We start from the raw sequence: 17,919 nt of genomic DNA, 5'->3' as shown, positions 1-17,919 counted from the left end.
ACAACTATGTGTACTCCAACTTCCTGGAAGGAGAAATCCGGAAGATAGTATTTTAAACACTAAGGTTGTTACATTTTCAATTACAACAATTGAATCTTTTTAAATGCTTACCAAAAGGCTTTGGTTTCCTCTTATCTATTAGCTTCTAAGTGAGTTTCTGGGACATGCAATCATAATTTGGTTTGTAGATACAAAAAAGAATTTTAATCTGATTAGTTATAGGAGAAAATATCATTTCCTTTCAGCTAGTAATGATATCAAGATGATATGAGTTCCCTATCAGGTGAATTAGAAATGAACAAATCATATTAGATGTATCAAGGTGAAAAGATGAATAAAAAAAAAAAGATTTAAGCTTAGCTCTGCTTTGAATGCCAAAGACTAAAACAACTGGAATATTTCATTTTGTTTTTTTCTTTATATAAAAGTGGATGATTGTATGTTTGCCTAATATAATACCACTGGTATCTTTCATTATTATTCTAGTTATCTTTAAATAAAGAACAAAATAAAATAACTTTATTTTAATTCCATGTACTTGGATCTACTTTGACAACATAGGTCACTGTTCTCTGATTTGTGCACCATTACTCCCTTCCCATTGCCCAAACTCCTCTAAACCAGGCTGCTTGCTCCTCCCTGAGCATAATCCACATCTTCCCAGAGTTTTCCTGAGTTCTGCTTGGAAGACATCCTCTCCTTTTCCCTCATTATTCCCTCTCAAAACCCTCCCATCTCTCAAGCTTTATTTCCAAAATGCCTACCCTACAACCTATCCTGGGGATGGATTGCCAGTTCTTGGGGGACACCATACTTTAATTCAGTCTTAAAGGATGAGTTAGGGTTACTCAGAGGTGCAAGGGTGAGTGGGGATGGCGGGGAGGTATAGGGCATGCACATGCTTTGTTGGCAGAGTGGGTTAATGCATTAAAGAACAGATTGACACCACCTCATATAGGTTGGCAGACTACCAACAGCTTACTATTGGCATCAAGTCCAAGATTAGGAGTAGTGGGAAATGAGGCTAGAAAGGAAGCTAAGGATCACATTAAAAAGGATTTGTACTCCATGAAAATTTTTCTACTTTATCAGTAGAAAATGAGGTGCTTCTTTTTTTTTTTTTTTAAAGTTAAGCATGCCTTTTTAATCTTTTTGAAATGCATGGGTTTTTTTTTAATTTTTTATTTAAATTCAATTTAGTTAACATATACTGTATTATTAGTTTCAGGGGTAGAATTTAGTGATTCATCAGTTGCATATAACATCCAGTGCTCATTTCATCAGGTGCCATCCTTAATACCCATCACCCGGTTACCCCACATCCCCACCCCTCTCCCCTCCAGCAACCCTCAGTTTGTTTCCTATAGTTAAGAGTCTCTTATGATTTGCTTCCCTCTCTGTTTTCATCTTATTTTATTATTTCTTCCCTTCCCCTATGTTCATCTGTTTTGTTTCTTAAATTCCACATATGAGTGAAATCATATGTTGTTTGTCTTTCTCTGACTGACTTATTTTGATTAGCATAATACCCTCTAGTTCCATCCACGTTGTTGCAAATGGCAAGATTTCATTCTTTTTGATGGCTGAGTAATTCTCTCCCTTGTGTGTGTGTGTATATATATATGATATATATATATATATATATATATATATATATATATATATATATCAAATCTTCTTTATCAAGGAAGATGAGGTGCTTCTTAAGTGTATTGTGTAAAAAATGACATAGATTTGCAATCTGATACATACCCAAGACCCTCCAGTCATAGCCCTAATCTGCCTTCACAGCTTCTATCTCCATTGCTCTGGTATGGGATCCCCAAACTCTCAGATGGAACTATAGGCTCTTTTCTAAACACAACCTACACCTCTCCCACTTGATGAACATACTCCAGAAAAGCAAGATCCATTATCTCTCCCCTACAAAAATACATATGACGTTCTTCCAAGGGTGGTTGTGGGAAATAATGAGCTAATGCATGAAAATACCCAGTTTACTGTTCGTCACTTAGTATGCATTCAATTTTCTTCCTTCCTCATGACACTTACCTTACTCTACCTCATATTATAATTATATGCATATACCAGCTACAAGATTGCAAATTCCTTGAAGATGGGACTGCATCTAAAACAGTGGCTCTAACTTGGGGGAATTTTGTCCTTTAAGGGACAAGTGGCAACGTCTGCAGACATTTGTGATTGTCTCAGTTGTCAGCTGGATTGATTGTAGGCCATTACTGCTTAAGCATCCTATAATTCACAACAAACCCTACAGAAAGTATTACCCAACCCAAATGTCAATGGTGCCAAGGTCGAGAAACTCTGGCTTAGTTTGTCTTTGCGGCCCACGTAGCAATTATAGGAGTTGCACATTATAAGAAGCAGAGTTGTTACAAATGATTTGAAGCCCCTTTCTGTAGGTAAATTTTATAAATTGCTATGGAGTAAAAATTCAATTATAAATTTATATGGTATAGGAAAAGTGTAAGATAACAGAGGCTTATGAATCTTAATTAATTTGGGAAAAACTAATTTTCAGTTGTATTTAGAGGTGACCAATTTAAAAGCTAAATTTCTCTTAATCAGCAAGCTTTTGTAATGAAATACAGCAGGATTTACTTTTATATCAAAGGAGATCCCCTGATAGTTAAAGAATGCAACCGAATACAATTAAAAGATCACTGGTAAGCAGAATACAGTGACTGGCTGCATTCTGGGAGAGTAGTACACTTAATAATCCAGAATCTAGTGACACTTTAATGAGAAGTTTAAATTTATTGGCCCCGAATCTAAGAATTTATCAATGCTCTCTACCTAGATTTTCATTTAGAAGTAATGAAGTGATGAGTGAAAAGCAAAAGAAAAGTTTGTGACTGGGAAAAGGTTGCTTCATAGATAATTCAAGTAGTAAGTATTTAAAACTGAAAAGAAGAAATAAATTATTGATAAATGGAGAGCATTTAGCCAAGGATGGCAAGGACTTCCTGTGGAGGAAGGAAAGGAGCTCCATAGGCTGTACCCAGGGGATTTAACCAAAGCCACAGCCTCTTTAACTAGCCACAGGCAGATGCAAGTACTAGTGACAGAGTACCCATGGGACTGACTCACTCAATGATTAGAGCATTTTCATGGATCCTGGTGGATAAAAGATTAAAAAGTGTTAGTATTGTCTATTTTTGCAGTAGCTATGAAAATGTTCAAATAAATATGTCATTTTGTTTAGTCAAATCAAAATCTTAGCTGAAGCCAAGTTTCTAATACCACCCTGTCCTCTAAAAATAAGCCTGTAAAAACAACAATCCTGACGATTCTATCCTATAAGGAGAGAGTTCTTTACCACCACTATTTTACTGCCCATAGCAACATATAATTTAAAGGGAAAAATGCTGATTTGATCATTTTTCTAAGATATGCTTTTTTTTTAAACAAAACTAACTTAATATATTAGTGGTATTCTTATGCAGCTCTCCATTATGTATACTGCTTCAGAAACTACATTCAGGGGTGGAAGGACAGGGGTACACATTCCCTCTCATCCAGGATGTGAAAACAAAAGCTCTTGAAAAATATGTTGCAGGGGTCTTCTTCCTCATCCATTCCTCCTCCAAGCAGGGTCACCACTGTTTTATCCCATGCCAGTTCTCTTTAGAAGTTAGAATCCGCCAGAATGCTTTCCTCCCTCAAATCCAAATTAGGAATTTTCTAAAGTTACTCTTTTAGCTGGACCACTCTTTGTCTCCAGATAATACTATGCTCATTAAATACCTATCAGCATACCCACTGACTTAAAGTGTTCCACTCACATCTTCCAGAAAGATCACTGTCAGCTAATGAAAACCAACTTCATTAGGCTTCTCACAGCAGCTCCTTCTTGCCCTGTGCCTTAGCTTCCTGCTGGGAGACTGCAGGACTTCCTGATGTTCCCTTCCCCATGCCAAATAGTGTCCCAAATATTGTCGTATATGGTCAGTTCTCAGCCAGATCGATGCCTTTCTGAATTGTCATCAAGAATAATCTTCATCACTGTTCCATCCTTTAAGGATTCCCCCAAACAGGAATATTTTGAGGGGAAAAATGCCACTATCAGGAAATTATATGAGTTTTCATACTTTCACCAGCACTCATAATTTCCATAACTAAATATTATACTGATAGGAAGAAATACAAAACCACTCCATCTGAGGGGATAGATATCAAAGAACTTTGCCATGCTCCTTAACAATTTCAGTGAGCAAAGACTTCTCTGACCATAGGGACCTTTCTGAGTATGTTTCAGGAAGGATGATGTGAGCCGTGCAATCCCAAATTCAATGCATCATGATACTCCTTACCTACAGGTATCCACCCCATCGCTTCTCTGTAACATGTCATCCTAATTGTGCTTAGTATGCTCTGGTTCCTGTTACAGGTCTAAATAACGGGTTTTCTTAATTACAAAGTGTCCATGCAACATACCACAAAATCTTATTATTTTTCCCTCAAAACATTTTTCTAATAGTCGGTGAGAGTCCCAATTTTACAATCTAAGGCTCTTGGCTAATGAAAGTAAATTAGAAGTTGATTGGCCCAAGTGCCAATGTTATTCCATTAATAAATGACCGTAATTTTTTTTCCTGCACCTAAAATAACTTGTTTTAGATTGCCTGGCAATTAACAAATCTTACGCATAAACGCAGTTCAGAGAAAAAGGAGCAATGTATTGATTTATAAGGAAGATAAACATCACTTGAATCAAGAACCCACAATGGAGTCAAGATTCAGTACGAGGAACCATCATTTTGGAACACTAAATCTAGCTAGTCATAAACTGCCTGCTTTTGAAAAGCCACTCCCCCAGTGAGGTCCAGTCTTGTTGCCTTTGCCTCCTGTCTAAAGCATCTTTGTTTTGTTTCAGATGGCAGGGTTCATCTACGCCTGTTATGTTGTGAAATGTATAACTGAAGAAGAGGACAGCTGTAAGTATTAAAGCTCTATTCTGTTTCTTTCAAGTTCAAAGCATCTCCTTTACTGCCTCCTACCTAGCCTTCCTACTTCTCAGACAATATCGTCCAACACATCATTGCAACAGGGAATAAGCCTTTTGTATCCATTGGACTAAAGTGTTTTCATAAAAGTATCCAGCATATTGAAAAAATGGAGAAGCACCCATTTTGAAAACATGTTTCTTTCATTTCATTAAAGGTATTTTTTAAAGATGTGTTTCTCTTATAACAATTCTAGTAGAGAATAAAGGGGGGCATTGAAGAGGGAAATGCTTTTTAAGTGTGGTTAATTTGACTGCTTTCTTTTTATAAACCCTTATTAAGTATTGCTACACAACCAGTTTCACCCAGGACTAAAATTCCTAACAATCAACAATTTGGAATAGTTCCTAAAATTTTCAAGAACTGACTTCAGATTAATTCAAGAAATGTGTTTTCAGGAAACCAAATGTTCATATTTCCTTTTTGTTCCTATAATTTGATGCAATAGCTGTAATTCTCTGTCAGAGTCTCAGCATTGAGTCCTATTGGTTGATCCAGAGTTTAGATGCCGGTACTCTCTTCCAAGCCTCTAAGTGGTTCCACTGTGTTTTATTCTTCTAAACATGGCAGATGGAAGGTTTCACTCCTTCCTAGACCCCCTAAGGATCTGAAATAGGAGGACTGGAAAAATACTTCTATGCTCACGGTACTATCATGGATACTTGCCTAGGCAGCTATATTTACTCCAAGGAAAAAGTTAGAGTTGGGGATCTTTTTTCTTTCTTTTCTGGTTTCCAAAAATATTCATAATGATTGGGATTTCAAGACAAAAATGAGATCCACTGCTCTGTAAAGGATAATTTGAAGAAAAATTCCAAAGAGAAATATGTGTTTCTTCTTCCCTTTCCAATCAAACTAGAAAGGAGGAAGCAGTATCAGGTGATTAATTTAGCAACACATGATGTAAAATCAGGAATACACAGTACATAGTTTGTTATTCTGTGTGTTAAAAGAAATGATGGTCCTTTCACTAAAAACAACATTTGTGTAACACTCCTCAATATGTCAAGTGTTATGTCAGGCTTTGGAGATTTTAAGATTAGTAATACACAAGTTTTTACCTCTAGGAATTTACCATGTAGTAGGGAAAAACAAACATGTAAACATGTAAGTATAATAAAACTCTGTAGAGTGTATATTGTGGGGAGATAGGAAAGGGACCAGGAATGGTTTCATAGAGAAAGACACTCTTGAGCGTGATCTTGAAAGATGAATAGATATTGTTGGGTAACTGATGTGAGTAAGGTGCTCCGAGGCACAAGATGAAAAAGCACCATGGCATATCACAGCCTACCATGTCGGGGGCAGAGCCGCCAGACTAATATGACTGAATTGTATCTGTATTTCCAGAGAAGATTGGAAAAGAGAGTATGAATGAGTCAGTAGACTAATGGTCATGACAGAGTAAAGAGTTTGGACTTCATTTTGTATAGCATGATGGCAAATCAATTGGCAGGTAGTTTATGAAAAAAGAATAACATAATCAGAAATGTGCATTAGAAAAAATCACATTGGTATCATTATGAAGGAAAGACTTTGATGGGGGACACATGAGGGAAAGGGAGACTAGTTAGGACATCATGAAAATGACAGACACAAGATGATGAAGGTCTGGATATCTCTGTATTAGAGATGGAGAGGCTAGATCTGGTAAGAAACATGCTAAAAGGAAATGATTCCTTGGTGATGGATGGGTACTATGTAAGAGAAGGACCGACAGATTCCTGGGTTTCTGGTATGAGTGAATGGATCAATGGAAATGTCATTGGAGGAAAGTAGAATGGGGATGTGACAATTGGTTCTGTTTAGACAGGTTGAGATTGAGGTATAATGAATGCACATGAGAAGATATCTCACAAGCACCTCTCTTATGCACAAAAGCCTTATTCAAAGATTAGGAAGGGTACTAGATATATGGATTTTAGAATATATGGACTCAGGGATGCCTGGGTGGCTCAGTCGTTAAGAATCTGCCTTCGGCTCAGGTCATGATCCCAGGGTCCCGGGATCGAGTCCCGCATCAGGCTTCTTGCTCAGTGAGGAGCCTGCTTCTCCCTCTCCCTCTGCTGCTCCCCCTGCTTGTGCTCTCTCTCTCTCTCTCTCTGACAAATAAATAAATAAATAAAAATCTTTTAAAAAAATAATAGAATATATGGACTCCACAACCTATGTGAGTTCATTCAAATATTATCATTTTGTGCCTTTGTGCAAACTCCTTGGTGAAGCGCAAGTCCAAATTTTATATGGGAATTGAGCTTTCCTTAAACTATAATGTTTGATTTCATTTCACAATGATGTCAGTACATTTTTATCTTCAGAAAATACTGACACTCCAAATCTCCTGGGTAGATAATCAGTATCTCTCCAGAAGAGTACCTCCCAAAGGGGATCCCAGAAATGCTAGTTCCAAAAGATATATAGCTCGGAAAGTTTCCAAAGCCAAGTAAGTTTGAAACTAAAAATTTAGAATGCACATTTACATATTAACAACTCTGAGTGTTTTGTGGTAAAGTATGTTTGATTTTTCCTAATCTACAATTTTGTTTTAACCATACTACTTGGGTGAGGCCAGATGCAAATCAAAGGGAGAAACTAGAAAGATTTCTATAGTTTTATTATGCTCACAGTTCCCCAGGGAGAACACAGCACACCATACAAGGCCACTGGGAAGGGTCATGAGGCAGAGAGAGAAAGCAGAACTGTTGGCCAAGCACCTTTATTGTGGTTTCCTCAGAAAGGAATGGGCAAGGCAGTGTAAACGGGTTTAGGATTGGCTAGCTAAGTTTGAACCTGTGTTCACTGTGACTATCGGAGGAGACAGTCTGGGGGTATCTAAATTCTCCAGATGTTTTAAGCGAGCCAGGGTTCACTTGGGAATAACCAGGGGTCATTTTGTAGATGTTAAAGCATCAATTTACAGAAATTGGAACAGCCAGTGGTCATTTTGTAGATGTTACAGCATTAAGTTACAGAAATTAAAAGTATAGTTAATATCCCAAACATTTGAACACAAAACGCTTTTTCATAAGAAATCTTAATATTCCAGAGAATTAGAAGGCTGAGGAACTCAGTTTAGGGAATTCTGACCTCTGTCAAGTGTCGGCCAAAGCCATGTAAATCCAAGGGAATATGAAGTCACAGATATCTTTTGGAAGGTCAGGTTTCTCTTTCAAGCATCTAATAAACTATTTCCCAAAAAACTCCAAAAAACAGTGCTTATATCATTATGTGCATTTTGACCATAGCCCCTTATCTGCCTTTATTAATATAAATCCCAAGTAGACTCCTCATAAACAAGTTTTCCGGTTTTAGTCTTTTGGCTCAGTGGTTTAGATGAACTACTTGCCTATTTGTATACCCAAATAGACTGATACTTACCTTACACATTCAGGGGACTCCTAACCAGCCCAGAGGAGATGCTCATTTGGGCCAGTCCTCTGTCCAGTTAGGTTCATTTACTATGGTCATTTACACAAAGGAGTAAATCGTGAGTATCTGTTGTACACAATGCTTTGGATTGATATTCCCCTTATATTATTGTCTCCATCGTTTGTCTATACGGTCACCTACAGACACTGCGTAGATCCTCAAGAGTAAAAAGGCTGGAAATTTCTGTCTAATCATATTCTAGAGTAAATTCTTTTGGTCCCTTAAAAGCATTCTGGCGTGGCGGGAAAAAAAAAAAGTGCTCTCAGAAAGTAAGGCCTGAAGTACGGGAGAAGTTTGTTGTCATGTGTAAACAGGGAGCGGGGCTCGGGAAGTGTCTGTTCTTACCTGCTATCGATCTGCAACGAAGCATTCAGATAGCAGTAGACTGGCAGGGGGCCATGCTAGCCACCTGCTTGCCAAATTAGGTAAGTTTTCATTCCTAAGAGCCTCATGAGGAACAGAGGAACAGATTTAGTTCTGTAACTGTGCTGAAAACAGGCAGTAGAGAGAGAAATAAGGGCCCAATTTTGGAAACTGGAAAATGAAGGTGTTCTTCACGCCAGTACGGAGCTGACCAGCTACGTGCTCCATTTTGTTACTGCAGCCAGGGTATCCAGAGAGCTTCGGAAGCAGACGCCTCCAGGGAAACTCGGGGAAGGGTTCAGGCTCCAGAAGCAAACTCTCCCACTTCACTTCACGAAACGGCAATCAGTCATCAGTGAACTAGAGTTAGATTGTAGGCACACCAAACCCACGGGACGCCACTGCCATTAGCTGTGGCTTCCCAGAGAGAACAACAGCCCTGGGGGCAGAGCTGCTTCCTGGGAGCAGGAAGATGGGGACACTCACTCCTGCGCCCCTGGAATAGTCGCCTAGGGCCGCAATAACAAAATACCGCACACTGGGTGGCTTAAACAACAGAAATTTATTTTCTCACAGTCCTCGAGGCTGGAAGTCCACGATCAAATTATTGGCAGGTTTGGTTTCATCCGAAGCCTCTGTCCTGGCTTCTCTGTCCTCACAGGACCTTCTTTCTGTGTGTGGGCACACCCCTGGTGGCTCTTCCTCTTCCTCTTCTTCTTCTTCTTCTTTTTTTTTTTTTTTAAGATTTTTATTTATTTATTTGAGAGAGAGAGCACGAGCAGGGAGGAGAGGCAGAGGGAGAAGCAGGCTCCCCACTGAGCAGAGAGCCTGACATGGGGCTCCATCCCAGGACCCTGAGATCATGACCTGAGCCGGAGGCAGACGTTTAACCGACTGAGCCACCCAGGCGCCCCGTCTCTTCCTCTTCTTATAAAGACACCAGTCCTATTGGATTAGGGCCCCACACTTATGACCTCATTTAAAATTAAATACAGTCATAGGGTTAGGCCTTTAACATATAATGGGGGAGGGTTTCAGATGCGACCATTCCATATCAACACACACACACACACACACACACACCATGTGCACCCCCCCCCCGACATGTGACCCTCCCTTCGGGGCATAGATTGGGGTGAACAGTGGTTCCACCCATCAAACGCTTGTGGGTAAAAGGCTCCAGGCGGCACTAGTCCCCACCTCCCTGGCTCCACGCTCTCTAAGGAGTTGCCTCCCGGTCAGCATCCCCTGCCTGGTCGTGGGGTGATCTGCCTTCAGATGAGTAGCTCCTCACCAGAACAAAAGCTGGGAGCCTGCTCCAGAGGGTGGGCCTTGACACTTGAACCCTGTTCGAGTGAGGCAACCATTGCAATGTACTTTTATATATTTGTTCACGGAAAGGCAGCGGTATTTCTTAGGAGGAAAGACTTTCTCCAGGGGAGCGGGCGACCCTTGCTGGGCTGTCTTTGTGGCCAAGCTCTTCCCTGTATCATCTGCTGCCAACCGCGCTGCGTTTTCCTTACGACCTCCAGCCCTTTCTATTCTCCCCTACGTGTTCTCTTTTACAATATTCTGTGAAAGAAATGAAATGTTTCGACATTCTCGGTCTGGCACACCTTTTATGATATATGGAGCTCCTCTCTCACTTAATCCCTAGCTCTCCTGCACCACAGTTGGATGTCCACTTACAGGGATAGAATGAAAAACTTCTCTCTCGGCCTTGTTAGCACTGTGAGATATGACAATTAAAAGGAAGACATGCAGCCATGGAAAATAGCACCAATCCAGAACAGGAAAAAAAAAAAAAAATCATATGATTTCTCGATTTGTATTAGGTTTTCTCATAAACCTTTTATTTAATAGTTAAACTAAAACAAAACATCAATCCTCTAGAAAACATATCCGTTTCTCTTCAGTAATCACTATCTTTTCTAAAAGAGATTTGTATATGTGCAAGTGTTACTAAATATTCAAATCACCCCTAGAAAGATACAGAATGTCATTAAAAATATAGTATCATAAAGGGACCTATTTTGAAAAAAATATTGAAAAATGAATTGTAGATGTTTAAACTTGTAGATGCACATAAACGCAAACCCACCAACCAAGCAGAAATGCATAAAAACCTTTCCTGAATTCTCTAAATTCAAGTGGCCTTGGGATAAAAGTCACAATCGATTTATAGAAACGTTCATTTGAAAAGAAAACCACAGGAAATTATTCACTTCTCTGAGGCTAATAATTTTCTGTTATTTTTGTTTGATTTTTCTTCTAAAGGCTGCTGGCCTACACTTCTGTGTATTGAACTCCATTCTGTATGTTTTGATCATTTTTCCAGTTTGTCAGGATCATTGAGTTTGAAGGCAGTTCTTTGAACACAATCACACATACTCCCACTTTTGGGGGAGGTAGAAGTGGCAGCAGGGAGTACTACCCCTTTAAAAAATATTTGTTTCTTCCTGTTTATAAGGAAATGTAAGTTTACTGCAGAATGTATAGAAAATACAAACAACACAAAAAGAAAATTAGAATGACGCCACAATTCTAAATTCTGTTTCTCCATTAACATTTCAGTGTATTTTAAGGCTCCTAGTCTTCCTTCCTTCTTTCCTTTCTCCCTCCCTCCGTCCCTCCCTTCTTTCCTTCCTTCCTCCCTCCCATCTTCCCTCCCTCCCTATTATCTATCTATCTATCATCTATCTATCATCTTTCTTTCTTTCTTTGTATCTGGTTATTAGGGTCATACTATATATTCCATTTGGTAATGTAAGCTTTCTTTCTTGTTATTTATAAATCACTCTTCAAACTTAACCTAAGGGGTAGGCAATTAGCCGTTCAAAAAAGGTGCCAAGTTCCTGGGTATCAGATTGACAGGGTTAAGAGAATGTTGTGTCTGTTTCACTTTTGGAGCATCACACTCAAGCAATCAAATGAGAGAATAATAGATTGTTAGTATGGTACTATTTTATCATCTCTTCATAACGTTTGTTTTGTGATTTTCAAGGTGACTGAGTGAAATAATCTTGCCCACATCTGCTAGCCTCCCACAAAACCCAAACTTGCCATTTCTCTCCCCATTTCTGAACAGAATCACATATTATGAAAACCTGGAGCCCCAGATTTCAAATGCTACAAATCTCTAGCTATGCTGTATGGAATCATAGTGAGGCCAGGGTAAAAGGTATCACCTTGTTCCTTCTTCAACCCCCCAAAACCACAGGAGCTCTGCTTTTATTTAATTTTACAACTTTACAATCTTCTGCTTAAGATTTCTTTTGGACTAAGAATACTGCAGGTTTTAAAATGATGGAAAACTACTGCCTACCACTCTATTTCAACACCTTAATTTTGTCGACCCATAAAGATTAAATGACTTGCCCAAGGTCACTGAGCTTATTCGTGAACTTCTGACACCAATACAGCACATACTGACTCCCTCAGGATAAGAGACTATTAGCCGGTGCCCCTCGGGGACCACACCTGTCTTGACCACTGCAGTATCCTTAGCATCTAGCACATCTCCAACCCGGAGCAGGACTCAATAAGATCTGGGAGATAAATGAGTCAATCAATCAGCTCTCCACACACACTTCTTGGACTGTCTGGAAACTGGTAAGGAAATGTGACACCTCCTTAGACCCCAGCTTATTCTAAGTAAATGAATAATCAATTATAATAAAGCACTTTCGTCATTTTCTAAGCAAATGACAGAAAGGGGTGGGACAGAGACATGTGGCCATATGTAAAAGTGAAAGACTGAATAAATGATCAGCACCTGAAACAGATGCCGACATATACATATGCCTCCTGTCAATCACACGCGAGTTTCTCTCAGAGGCAACAGCGTTCCGTAACAGGAAACACAGTTTTTACATTACACTCTCTTCCCCATTGGCTAGTACTGGTCTCTTTTTTCAGTCTACTGTTAAATTCCTCCCTCTTGTGGTCACTGAAGGGAAAATATATGCGCTTTACTTTTAACTTCGGATTGTTAAGGTGCAAGTTGCATCTGATTCCTCAAGGGTCGCTTCTTATTTTCCCCTTTTTCTCACAATGCCTCCTCCATTGTATCGTACTGCTTTCCACTCATGCCCACACACGTACACACATGCACTCACATCCACACACCCTCGCGCACACACATACACACTATAATCATCTTTAAAGGAATTTCATGTCCCCAAGTCAAAAATGCGGGGGAAGGAAATCGATTTATTCCCTACCCTCTGTTGATTCAGAACAATCAGGACCTTGTTTCTAATGAATCACATTGAGGTAACAATATTCAGACTAGCACAAAGGAGGACCTTTCCCTGGGGTGTAATAAAGGAACTATTTTATGCCGAAGGTATTTCTGCCTGGGAGAACTGAAGTTATCCAATATTCTTCAGGTTGTTTTAATCAGCCTCGATTGAAAAGAAAGCCAGAGAATGAACGGAAGGAGAAGTGGTGACATTTACAGAAATGATTAAAAGAAAAACCTTCCATTTTGATTATTCTACTTCATCTTCCAATTCTGCGGTACCCAGTCCACCTGTAATGGACTTACACCATCTCTCTGGACTCGCATTGATAATGACATGACAAAGAAAGCAGCTAAGTGGCAGGAAAATAGCATGCTTTTAGCACCACAGTGTAGATACACAGGCTCACAAACTAAAGTTCCCGAGATCCCATAGTCCCATCTCGAAAGAACAAACGAGAACAAGACAAAGAGCCGGCGCAGGACACTGAGCGCTAAAAGCCCTCCAAAGCTGAGGCGCGCTGGTCAAGAAGGCTCCACATTCAACGTCTGTCTTTTGATAAATGATGCTGGCAGGTGCTCACTTCATAGTTGCGCTTCCGTTTGGGAAGTGGTACTTCTAATAGAGACAGAAGGCTGGGCTTAACGATCTCCTTCTTAACAGCAGGAGGATAAAAAGCGCTGCATCTCTAAGGATGGCCACCAGGTAGGCAGAAGGAAAACATCCGAGCAGAACAGCCTTACACGTCACCTCTGAAAGAGTGCCTTGTAAATAAGCGAGCAGAGGGCGAACCCTCGGTCCTGCGTGACATTTAAATGAGGCTGCTGTAGCTGCGGAGACTCGGGGGCGGGGGGAGGCCTCCACAAGCATTGGTTGGCATTGTGTGGCAGGAAGTGGGGGAGAAACAAACTTAAAGCTCACAGGAGGTGAGGTTTGTTTAAATAATAGAAAGTAATTAGACTGAAGACAAAAATCAGTGATGGCATTTTATAATTACAATTAATTTAAAGGTTAATTTCCTTTGGTGCTAAAATCTTATTTAAAACATTTACCAGGAAAGGAAATTAGGATGTTGCTATCAAGAGGCATAGAGTGCTTCTGGGAATCCATGCCTATTATCACTTGAAAATTAGGTTAGGCCCAAAGTGGGAATATCAATTCATTTTTGTGTATAACGGATGGTGGTCAGGCTCAGAGTCGGTGGGGTTGGCTGGGGCAGGCAGTGCAAGATTTGCATTTGTTTGTTTGTTTGTTTATGGGATTAGTTGCAAATGTTTCCAACAAAGGAGCCTAGTTTATACATGAACAATCCTGACACGAAAAGAAAATTGGATATGGATTGCTTGCTGCCTTTGTAACTAATGAAGGTGATGTGAAGGAATTCCCAAAAGCAGAAAAGCAAAGGGAAGCACATAGTAACATCCATACGCCTACCTCACGGAACTGAATGGAATCGGGGGACAGTGATTCTGTTGGCTCCAAACCTGCCAATCCTATTCCCCTCTCCCAGTTCCCACATTTTTTTCATCACCTTATTTTCCAATTGGAAATTGTCATGCCTCAGGTTCCAAATGCTGTGTGTGTGTATGTGTGTAAATAGGTAAATATAAAATACACATATACTACATATACTCCACAGTATATACACATACTACTCAGCAGCTCATCTCCCTGGAAACTTGCTTAGTAAAATTAATGCATAACAGGAGTTAACAGTCAGAGAGAAATAACTCCTTTGCACTAATTTTTCCCATTCACTATGCCTGTGTAGATTTGCTCATTTTAAATATTTTATTGCTATCATTGGTCTGTAAAACCATCCCAGAAATAGGGAACTGTGCAGAATCCTAGAGCTGTGAGCAATATTAGCAATCACCTACTTTAATCCCCTCCTTTTACAGTTGAGGAAAGGGACACTTGAATTGACTTTCTCTAAGTTAAGCAGTCATTTAGAGGCAGAACTGGGAATAGAACCTAAGTCTCCTGATTTAAATATACTTTCCACATCACTTCTCTGTGGTGATCAAGATAGATTCTTTCAACACTTATTTATCAAGTAACCACTCTATGGGGGCTGTGTGTTAGTCACCAGGGATGAAGTGGGGAACGAAGCAGATACCACCTTTGCCTTCATGGTGCTTAGAGTCAAGGATGCATTTCACACGAAGAACTACTGTAACTCATAATGAGAGTTCAGGCAAGGGGAGGAGGTATGGCGGGCATGCACCCCAAGTGTCTCATCCAAATGAGAAGACTAGAAAATTCTTCCCTGAAGAGATGACATTTTGGCTGAAATCTAAAGGAGATGTCAGAGGGCTATGTAGAATTTAACAAAAATAGGTGTGCCTATTACTTTCCAATCCCTGTTGACCAAATCTACACCATAATTCACACAGGAATAATCTTAAGTGTTTTTAATGAGGTCAATATAGCAAATCTAGTTTCAGCTTTTGCAAACATCAGTACAAATGTTAGAATAACCACTGGACAATCTCTTTCCTTAAATTGCTACTATCGTTCTAAAGAGATGATTAATTTCAGCTCCAGAGGTTTGTGATTTTCCTTTCTGGAGGATGCAAAATGGTGCAAAGATTATGGTAGCAAGGATTATAAGGCAAGGCATGCATGGTTTTTTATTTTCTTAAATATACCTAATACATAAATGTGTCCACACCCTAATTAAAACCACTGCATTTAAATGGGCCATGCATTCTAAGTATATCCTGGCTGTCAGCTGAGAAGACATGCCCAATCCTGTCTAACTCGCTCACCTATAGCTTATAATAACTGTTCTCTCGGATTTCAACTGAAAGGCATGTCATATTTAATTGAAAGCAAGTCTAACAGGGAAGAACGAGACAAAGACTGGTGAATCCAATCCATCCAAATGGCATGGCACAAAGTGAGACCAGGCACCTTGAAGGTGAAGTTTGCTCGGTTATCTCATCACATTCTGTATGCTTCTCCACATCTATTGAAAGCATTAAAGATGCCTGGATACATAATTTTCTGACTCTAGCTTTACAATTTCTTGACCTCCTCAGCACTTACCATCCTTGTTACCACTCACTTCATCTACCCCTTAATTTCCTTCATCAAAGAGGCTAATTTGGATCACCTTCACTGTGGAGAAAGGAGGCTTCTCCAAAATCACAAATTTAAAATTCTCTGCCTGACTATAAACTCCAGTTTTTTTTTCTCCCACTTTATTCCCCTGTCTCCCTCCTGGAAAGACTTCCCTTCATCCTCATGTAGGAATTTCACTCCACGGGAACCTTTGTTTTTCTCATTCTTTGGATCATTCCACTTCTCATCTATGTCCAGGATAGTTATGGCAGTGATGCTCCCACCAGCCCCCTGCACTTGAATCCTGCTTGGATTTTCAACAGCCATACTTGATGAGGCTCAGGTTCACTTTCTCGACTGCTAATCCTGGGTTGCTGCACATGGCTGGAGAAAGTCTCTAAACATGGCTGGATGCTCTCTCCTGCTCGATGACGCTTTCACTTCCTCCCGCTGACTTTCCTCAGGATCTGTTCCAAACCTAGGCATAGGTTCTGAACCTAAGCCTAGTACTCAAACCAAGAATATTAAAGCTATCAAACATGAAAACCTTCCATGTTTCTCCCAGAACCTGAAAAATTCTCTATACCGGCAATTATCCTTTTGTCTCCTTGCAACCCTACCCAAATCTGAGAGGAACAGTTAAAGCTTTTCCTTCCTGAGTAATCCTTCACTGAACATTGAGCTCATCCTCTCTGCCTGATCCAGGAGGATAAGCTTTCAGGATCTTCATTCTGGCACTCTCCACTGGATAGTTCCTTTTGCCTACATACAGGCCGAAGCCTCAGAGACCACAAACAAGACTGGTCCCAGCCTCTCACTGTCCTTTTACATAGTATGCGAGGTGATTTCCAAAAAAATATTTGAAGTATGAAAACTCGGTTCCATGTAGTTTTTTTTTTTAAGTAAAAATATCTTCCCTTTTTTTTTTTCTATAGTATGTCACACAGGCTATTCCTGTTGCTTGTCAGAGCACAGTTAACTAACTGGTCAGTTGAAAGGTTTCCATAGACCTACCTCAGCTCTCCTCAGCTTCTGCTGATGACCCAGTACTATGTCGTTCCACACAATAACTCTTGGAAATTCTAACACACGGTTCTCATCCTCTCAGTAAAGAACTTCAATATGTATGTTAAATTATTTTCTTTATATAAATCCCTTTCAAAAAAAAAGATGAGATCCCAAATCTATCCATGGTGTCTTTTTAATATACCTGCATCTAAGTATTGCATATGACACTTGATTCTGTCAATTACCCTATAAAGTTGGAATTGTTTCATTATCTCCTCTTTAGGGAGGACAAAAGTCAGGCTCAGAGCAGTTGTGACCTACTTGTGGGTACAATGCTGGTAAGACATGAAGGTACAGCCTGAGCCAGGGCTTCTGACTCCAAAGCCCTCAATCTTTACATTACTTCACCTTTCCCTGTGATGTATCCAGGGGTGACACACTATGGGAGGATTGTTCGATAGCAACATCCTGGTGTTAGCAGAAAAACAGCATGTGTTTCTTCCAATCTCCCCAGATGTTCTGCCTTACCTAAAAACAGGCAGAGATAAGCAAGAGCAGAAAGACGAACACTTTGTCACGTGGAACTTATATTTTATTCTTTATTCAGTTTTTAAAACCAAAAGCTTTAAGTGGTTACTCAAACTATTTCTAACTAAAATATTTCTTCTATGATACCATTGTAGTGATTGCTTTTCACTTTATTTTTTGGCATATGTAAATGCGTTTTATTACCAAGTGTAAAATGTTGAAGATCTGGTTCTAATACAACTAAGAGAGAAACA

General features: G+C 39.7%; 1 protein-coding gene across 4 annotated transcripts in view; it reads left to right on the top strand.

Moving 5' to 3' along the window:
* The window catches only part of NKAIN2 (sodium/potassium transporting ATPase interacting 2), a 972,957-nt gene that overhangs the window by 939,219 nt on the left and 15,819 nt on the right, over positions 1-17,919 (top strand). For all 4 annotated transcript variants that reach the window (XM_032407952.1, XM_032407949.1, XM_032407950.1 and 1 more), the window contains exon 5: positions 4,898-4,958. In XM_032407952.1, coding sequence (XP_032263843.1) covers positions 4,898-4,958 — 61 coding nt within the window. The remainder of the gene's footprint in view (positions 1-4,897; positions 4,959-17,919) is intronic.

Source organism: Phoca vitulina, unplaced genomic scaffold (assembly GCF_004348235.1).
Source record: "Phoca vitulina isolate PV1807 unplaced genomic scaffold, GSC_HSeal_1.0 scaffold9, whole genome shotgun sequence".
NCBI lineage: Eukaryota > Metazoa > Chordata > Mammalia > Carnivora > Phocidae > Phoca > Phoca vitulina.
This window is presented reverse-complemented; position numbering and strand designations above follow the sequence as displayed.